Below are 8983 nucleotides of genomic sequence, written 5' to 3' on the forward strand. Positions count from 1 at the left end.
AACTCTGGGTACCAGGAAGTCACCTGGTACTATGAATGGCCAATATTAGCAATGACATTCATGAGGGCCTAGTAACCTGGGCTCAGCTCCCTCACATTACCCCATTAAGCAGGTAACTTCAACCAGCACAGTGGTGGCTGAGGCCAACTGTGTTGTAGAACATCAGGCAGAGGGACAAGGACCATTCAAATGGCCTTGGACCCAGCTGGAGCAGAGGGGAGTGCTCCCTGTTTATGTCCTGTGATATGCTATTGTACAGATAAATGGATACATTTAATGACAACACCAGGAATGATTTTTCAATCTTTTTTTTTTTCTTTGCAGAGGTTATAAATTAATTTCCCTTTTCCTTAGGAAAAAAATAGGATAAACAAACTGCTTTAATTCCACTAATTCCAGTCAATTTTCCCTCCTGCTATTCTGCATGCCTCCTATTTCATAAATTGGGCTGCATGAGGGTGACCCGTGACCAGATTTAAACTTCTGTGAGGGGACGACATGCAGACAGGCCTCTCCTGCTTGGATTGAACCAATCCCACTCTGCACTGGAATCCTGTCCCTAACTACAAACCTGCTAAAGCGCAACTCACTTCCTCCTTGAAGTCTTCCCAGAAGACTCCATCCCCATTGGCCCCTCTCTCTGAATACCTCATGTGCTGCTGGCATTTAACACAATAACATTGAACAATGTTATGCAGCTTAGCAACCAGGAAAAAAGTCACGTCATCAAGTGTCAAGACCCAGAGGAGTAGAAAAATCTTCTACTCAAACTACTATTGCTAGAAACCTAACCATGTCTGTCAAATTAGCAACTGATTTATTAATTAACGATGACATGTTCTACCTGTATTTTTTTTGATAGCCACAACCATAAGATCAAAAGGCCCATTAATCTTGCCGCTTGCCACATCAAACACTGATAAATTTATTCTAAATATTATCTCTGCCTTTGAAATCACAAAGGTACACACACTATTTGCATATCCAGGAGGTCACCGAGCTGCCCTGGGTCAGTGTCAGCCCATCAGTGAAATACTGAGGACACGACACTGGAGCGCGTTTCAGGAAAACTGCAGCCAGAGCAGTAGATACAAAGGCAGAAGCCCAGAGCACTTAAACGCTTGTCCACCTGACAAGAGGCTTCCACACTGTTTTCTCTCAGCACCCTGGCCATGGCATAAACAAGGGCACCACAGCATTTACAAAGCTGCTCTCAAATTTCAAAGGTCTAAATCTGAGCTGCAGAACCCTCTTGTTTCCCAGAAAACACACTGGAATGAACAAAGAGGTGACACTCAAAGCCTAGGGAAGTGCTTCTCACTCCTGCATGACCCACAGAGATCTGTGTCGCTGGGTGGGGAGGCCCCTTAGAGAAAGAACTCGGCTTAGGGTATAAAAAGAGGCTTGATTACTTCCTCCCGTGGTACTGTACCAGCAACGGCACAGATACCATTGGACCAAGCCAGGCGCAGGTTACTTTTCTTTCTGTAACTGAGGGGATTGTGGGATATTCTCTTCTTGCCTCTGCCACTGGTCTGTCTTTAGCAGCAGTAGGAAAGTGGAGGTGGCCTCTAAGGCAGTCCTGGTGCTTAAGTGTGACTGCTACAGTGGATAATGACGTCACTGAAAAACCACCTGGCCTCTGACAGCTATTAACAATGGGCTTTTCAAGTGGGAGCTGGGCTGAGTTGTTACAGGCCAGTCCTCCGAGTCTCACATGCTGGACCGCAGGGAGACACCCCGTGCACCGCAGTTACCTGGGTGTGTGTGAGCACAGGGCTCAGGAGAAGCGCAAGTCTGCCTCACCGTTGCCTTTTGCCTCCTGATCTTCCTTTCCATACACCTAAGACTTGGAATTAAAGGGGGGTCTCCTATGACGAAAGGTGGCAGGAAGGAAAGGCTCCAGTAACTGCTAACGTCCCCAACAGAAGTATTCAGCTGCTAGCAAGTGGTCCTGTCCCTCCCCGTCCCCTGTGCCACTGCCCAGCGGCCCGTCTTTCCAGCACAGAGCGAGCAGTGCCACTGCTGGGGCACACGAGCTGGAGAGCGCGCTGCGCTCGGATTTCAACATGAGAAGAACATTTCCTGCTTGGACAGTTACGGACACAGTAAATAAGATAATGCATGGAAAGCATCTGGTTCACGGTCAACTCCAACATGCCATGTAACCCGAACAACAGTGCCGATTACAGTAAAGCCAGTTCACCCACAAAGCCACCATCTCTGAATCCCCAGCACGAGCAGCTGGTCACCCCTTTAAGGAAGCTTGGAGGTGGTGAGATGATCCGGGGAGCCTTTCCAGAACATCTCACTGCATAAGCCACCGGGACCCCAATCCCTGGCAGCCCCCTGGGCCTGACTGCATTTCACCCTACAGAGCCTGGGGATCCACTTACGGTCTCCGGAGCATAAGTGCCCAGGCCCAGCACTGGCATGAAGTGCCCATCACTCAGTTTCACAGAACTACTCGGTGTGAGGTCCATCACCATCCACGGGCGTGGCTAGTCTGACTCTGACCCCTCTCCCATTCCTAATCAAGAGCCTTCAGTGTTTTTCTTTTCCACCAATCCCACAAGTGGGTGTGACTGGGTTTTAGCTGCCAAGGATTTCAAAATGAAACTGGAAAATTCCACTGACTCTGCCCATTCTCTCAGTCTCTGCAGTTGCCCCTTCAGGAATGTCATGCAGAAACGGGCATCCCCAGGACCTCCACTTCTCTCCTCAGCACTGCTCACCCTGACTCCATGCAGCTTGTCCTTCAGAATCACACCTACTTTCTCCATGAGATGCAAGAAAATCATTAGACTGATCATGTCTAACTCTGTTCTGTTTGGTGAGGGTCCTCACCCTTGTTTTGTCAAAATCCCATCAGAAAGACAAGATGCAGGATTTCTTGAACAAAGCCCAGGGTTTGTTTCCAAGCACACAGGTAACAAAATTGCTTGACAGTCTCCCTCCCCAGACTGGGTTATCACTTTCCCTGTAAGCACTGCTCTCCTCGTCCTGTGTCTTGTGTCCTTGAATCTTTTGCACAAGATTCAAATTGCCTGAGATCAAAGATGCATAGTGTGCCCTGAGTCAGTCTTGTGCTTCACAGACTAGCCTGTTCTGTGCCTGGGTTCCCTCAGCCTCTAACTCCCACGTACACTAGAAGCAGAGGTGCTGCCCTGAGCTCTAGGTCGCTTCTATCCCTGCCGGGCAGTGACCACTCTTCCTGGCATCCTCACATCACCCACAATAACGCTGTCGCAGTCCGCATCAGTGACATCACACCGGTGACCACCAGGCGCGGCACTGGAAAAGCTGGGAAGCGAGTTTGGCTCAGTGTACTGGTGACCGGGCGCCTATCCTGCATCTGTGGACATGGTATGTTAGAGCGACCACTAAATGTACCCTGCATTATTCTTATTATCTCCACCCTCCCTGACCTTGCTGTGGTGGGACCTCAGGCCCCAGAGCCTTCCTCCTCTCCCCTCCTTCCTCACCCACCCCCTACTTCTCACCACGTGGCCTGCATGTGTCAGTTCTGAGTCTTATTATTGGAAGTCACAAATCTCTGCTTTTCCACTTGTCCTGGAGCATGTTGCTGAGCGACACCTTGCAGTCATAATAGGCACAGGCCCCAGTTTAGTCACCACACTAAATTGGCCTCAGAATGCTGGTTGACATCAAATTCCTTGTGATCCTATCAAACCACACATTTGGGGTCTTGTGTCCGTTGGAACATTGCATCAGCTCTACATTGATGAGTATGCCCTCTATGTTTTCATTACTCACATCGAGTTCTGTATCTCAGGTCACAGATACCCCTGTGGAGTGAGTGGAAGAGACAATAGGAACTTGAATACAGACAGTGAGTCTATACTCATTCAAGGAAGGGCAGGCTGGTCCCTGAGTCACTTCTGCTTCTCACTTGCAACTTGGAGTCACTGGGGGGAAAAGTGGCAGAAAGAAGCAAGAAATCATGTCCTCTCCCTCTCCACAGGGGGAAACCCTCCGGTGGACGACTGGGTGGTAGGAGGGAGCGAGGGCCACATGGCTTGGCCAGAGCCAGGTGAGGTACCAAGCTGTGTGGCATCCTCAGGGAGATCAGGCCAAAGGCCAGAGGGACTGGGGGACAGGTCTCCTCGAGCTGGTGCCTGGAGAAGCAGCAGAGTGGGTGGTAGTGACCAACACAGACAGTCCCCCTGCTGGACAGCCTACGAAGTCCTGAGACTGTGTGGGTGGTGCCGGCTAAGGATATGCTGAGACACAGTCTCCCTTGAGTAAACAGAGGCTTGTTTTACCACAAAGAAGCTGCTCCTTTCCTCAGAGTGTTCTCAGAGCCTCTCTCCATCTAGTGCCTATTGTAGAGAAAGTTTCAAGTCATGCAAGTCTGCTGATGCCCCTTTGGCAGATTGATTCTTTTGATCTAAAGATAATTAAGAAGCAGTAGATTCAGAAGAAGTCATTTATTTGTCTCCTTACTGCCTCAAAGTAGAGTCTAAATTTCCTGATGTGTTGTCCCTGTACCAGGAAACAGAAACAATTATTATCATCCAAGAGACCCCTCTGGTAATACAACACGATTTACCATATACTGCACTCCTCACCTTCCCATGGCTTGCCTTCCCTGCCCAGAAAGCCCGCACCCTTCTTCCTTCATATAGTCTAAGGTGGTCTATAAACCCCAACCATCTAGCCACCTCTGTGAGTTTATTTCTACGGACACTCCCTGAATACACATGCAGTTAAAGCCTTTTTCCCCTCTTGTTAATCTATCTTTTGTCCATCTAATTTTCAGGACCCCAATAGGAAAACTTAGGAGGCTTGATGAAAGTGTTTTCTTCCACTACAGTAGACTTAGTCACTAAATGGAATTATTCACTAAAAGCCACACCTGTATTTTGTGGGCATAATACCCACACCCCAGAAGTGGATGGCAGGGTTCCCTGAAAAGCTATAAATAAATGCTATTCTAGCCTTCCAAGGCTCCTGGCCCAGGGCGGTCTTTCTCTTCCCTTCTCCAATATTGAAGGGCGGATGGGCCACAAGATGTTCCCATACTAGGTTTTCCCAGGATGTACAGATAGAACGCACCAGAAGGACATTCCCAAGATCTGTTACTTTGACGTGCAGATTATTTTGAGCTGAGGTCAGTTGAAGCCCTGCAAGCTAGTGGGAAACTTCTACCTTTCCCTTAACTGCCTAAAATCTAGAGGATTTCTCTAGAAATAACCTTTCTATCAGAGAAAATTTATCTATAGTTTAGGACATACCTGTCCTGCAAGCATCTGGTCTTCACATGAGTTACCCTCTCTGCATCATCTGAGTCCCCATCTCTCTGAAGCCCTATCCTGTTTCTTAGCTCAGGAATACCCTCATATTTCCTCACTCACCTTGGAATCCATACTATGCAGATTCCCAAACTATATGTAACTATATTTTTTCTCCCTTGAACTAATCTAATGTTAATTTGATTGCTTGACCAACTCAACAGGATACTTGGGTGCTGGGATGGAAGACCACCAGGGATGCTGAACTGCGTAGGGTTGATGTGGACTATGCCTGAGGGGAGAAATCAAATAGTGCCCAAAATTAACAATGGAAGAAAATTAATCAATAAATTAATCAATAAAAATATGTCAGGTTGTAAACTGTGACTTTAAAATAACACTGCTCTTTGAAAAACTATTGTGGATGAGGCCAGCAAAGCTGAACCAAGGGCTTGCCGAGTTGCAGGGCGGAACCACTGGAAGATGCGAGAGTCATGTGTGAACCGACGGGTAGCTGTACTCTACTAAAATTTGCTCTGGGTCAAGTTAAGAGCCTGGCATCACCCAACTCATCCCTTTGCCAAAGACTGGGATTAGCACAGGTGGGGCTGCAGAAGCGCTCAGCTCAGCAAACACTGACTGAGTCTCCTCTACTTACAAACCCTGATCCTGTGTTTTGTTTGTTTCCTGGAGGCCATGTGCTTAAGAATAAGTCTACAGATTCCAAAATTTGCTTTTAAAGGCCTATACCTTCAAACCTTCCTTTCCATGAAAAATAAAAGACTTTCTTTAGACCAGAACATGTGTCATTATGGCTTGATCTTAAAGTCCCAGTGCCGGGGTCCTCTCTCAGCAAAACTACCCTTTCTGGGGCAGCTCTTTCTGCCCGCTTGTGTCCATGCAGTATTAAGTAGGAGTGATTGCATAAAACCCAGGTTATATAATCTTCTTAGGTGCAATTGCCTGTCCTGAGGTCAAAGCCAGGGCAACATCATTGGTTGCCAGGATTTGAAAGCCTTCAGCAAACAGCAGAAAACACATAAGCAAATCATACACACTACTATTTATGTACTTAATAACTTCCACAGTAGAATTAGATTTTTCCTGTTAAAGTTCAACAATTTCTCTACTGTTCTGTAGAGACACGGACATCTGAGGGCCCCAGTCCCATGTCTCACTACAGCTGTTTCTCTGCTCGAAAACCAATAGCTCCATTATCAAGGACAGATAGGGACATTTTGTGTTGTGTCCTTTCCCGTGGTGAGAGTTTAGAGAAAAACAAATTTGCTTAGCAAGAAGCTATATAAACTCTTGTCAAGGACATGTCCCTCCACACATACCCATTAAAACATCAGTCACTCAGCATGGTTAGCTAAAAAATGTTTCCACAAATCTCTTCATCCTCCTTCCCTCAAAATTTTGCTGGCTCATACTGAACAAAGGGGACCAGCAGCATGTAAGCAAGGCCTGAAACACAGACCTGACCCCCTACTTCTCTCCCCTCACAGGTTCTAGTTTTGTGCTCACAGCTGGTTGGGGTGGAATGAAGTTCATCCAGAGAGGGCTGTTGCTTTTCACTCATCCTATTAACTTAAGTTCTCCTGCTGGTCACCTTCCCAGGGGGCAGAGAGGGCAGTGACCCTCTCTAAGGTTGACCACATAGTGTGTCTGCATGCAGCATGAATCAGATCGTGTAAAAGGAAAATGTGAAAAGGCTGTCCTAGAAGGAGAAGGACCCAGCGTGACCTTGAAAATGGCGTGGGGTGTGCTGCACCATCTGGACACTAATAGGTACCTGAGGCCAGGCCTGCTAAGTCCCTAGTCTGTTCTGTCTTGACCCCCGCCCTCACTGCCCAGCTGAGAGTGGCTGCACAGAGCAGTCTGGCCCCAGGAAGGGCTCCTGGTGACGAAGCAGGTGGGACATTTTAGAGGAGGACATGGGCACTGCATGTGAGAGCATGGGTGCTCGGTAGAGCAAATCTTGTCCTTGCGCAAGTGCATTTGTTTGTATAATCGCTCCTTATTATTTTTTTCCATTTAACCTTAAGATTCCTCAGGCCTGCAGATGCCAGGGTAAGGTGGTTCTCAAAAGGGAGGGGCTGGGAGAGTCCCCCCAGGTCCCATTTCCTGTAGGGCAACTGCAGACAACTCCCTACGACCTGCATGTTATTGAGCACTGTTACACTGCAGTGGCCATCAGCAGACTTGCATGAACTTGAAACTTTCTCTACAATAGGCACTAGATGGAGAGAGGCTCTGAGAACACTCTGAGGAAAGGAGCAGCTTCTTTGTGGTAAAACAAGCCTCTGTTTACACAAGGGAGACTGTCTCTCAGCATATCCTTAGCCGGCACCACCCACACAGTCTCAGGACTTCGTAGGCTGTCCAGCAGGGGGACTGTCTGTGTTGGTCACTACCACCCACTCTGCTGCTTCTCCAGGCACCAGCTCGAGGAGACCTGTCCCCCAGTCCCTCTGGCCTTTGGCCTGATCTCCCTGAGGATGCCACACAGCTTGGTACCTCACCTGGCTCTGGCCAAGCCATGTGGCCCTCGCTCCCTCCTACCACCCAGTCGTCCACCGGAGGGTTTCCCCCTGTGGAGAGGGAGAGGACATGATTTCTTGCTTCTTTCTGCCACTTTCCCCCCCAGTGACTCCAAGTTGCAAGTGAGAAGCAGAAGTGACTCAGGGACCAGCCTGCCCTTCCTTGAATGAGTATAGACTCACTGTCTGTATTCAAGTTCCTATTGTCTCTTCCACTCACCCCACAGGGGTATCTGTGACCTGAGATACAGAACTCGATGTGAGTAATGAAAACATAGAGGGCATACTCATCAATGTAGAGCTGACGCAATGTTCCAACGGACACAAGACCCCAAATGTGTGGTTTGATAGGATCACAAGGAATTTGATGTCAACCAGCATTCTGAGGCCAATTTAGTTTATCAGTAACCAGTGTGGTGGCTAGACTTGGGCCTTGCCTATTATGACTGCAAGGTGTCGCTCAGCAACATGCTCCAGGACAAGTGGAAAAGCAGAGATTTGTGACTTCCAATAATAAGACTCAGAACTGACACATGCAGGCCACGCGGTGAGAAGTAGGGGGTGGGTGAGGAAGGAGGGGAGAGGAGGAAGGCTCTGGGGCCTGAGGTCCCACCACAGCAGGGTCAGGGAGGGGGGACTTACACCAGCAGACAAGGGAGGGTGGAGATAATAAGAATAATGCAGGGTACATTTAGTGGTCGCTCTAACATACCATGTCCACAGATGCAGGATAGGCGCCCGGTCACCAGTACACTGAGCCAAACTCGCTTCCCAGCTTTTCCAGTGCCGCGCCTGGTGGTCACCGGTGTGATGTCACTGATGCGGACTGCGACAGCGTTATTGTGGGTGATGTGAGGATGCCAGGAAGAGTGGTCACTGCCCGGCAGGGATAGAAGCGACCTAGAGCTCAGGGCAGCACCTCTGCTTCTAGTGTACGTGGGAGTTAGAGGCTGAGGGAACCCAGGCACAGAACAGGCTAGTCTGTGAAGCACAAGACTGACTCAGGGCACACTATGCATCTTTGATCTCAGGCAATTTGAATCTTGTGCAAAAGATTCAAGGACACAAGACACAGGACGAGGAGAGCAGTGCTTACAGGGAAAGTGATAACCCAGTCTGGGGAGGGAGACTGTCAAGCAATTTTGTTACCTGTGTGCTTGGAAACAAACCCTGGGCTTTGTTCAA

At 48.6% G+C, this 8983-nt stretch overlaps 1 protein-coding gene across 1 annotated transcript in view; it reads right to left on the reverse strand.

Moving 5' to 3' along the window:
- LOC101635561 (prostaglandin F synthase 1-like) overlaps window positions 1-2496 on the reverse strand; it is a 48697-nt gene extending 46201 nt beyond the window's left edge. The window contains exon 1 of the mRNA XM_004691214.2: window positions 2397-2496. Coding sequence (XP_004691271.1) covers window positions 2397-2489 — 93 coding nt within the window. The 5' untranslated portion in view covers window positions 2490-2496. The remainder of the gene's footprint in view (window positions 1-2396) is intronic.
- Between the last annotated feature and the right edge of the window lie 6487 nt (window positions 2497-8983).

This window comes from Condylura cristata, unplaced genomic scaffold, assembly GCF_000260355.1.
Source record: "Condylura cristata isolate star-nosed mole 26May11 unplaced genomic scaffold, ConCri1.0 scaffold00030, whole genome shotgun sequence".
In the NCBI taxonomy this organism is placed as follows: Eukaryota; Metazoa; Chordata; class Mammalia; order Eulipotyphla; family Talpidae; genus Condylura; species Condylura cristata.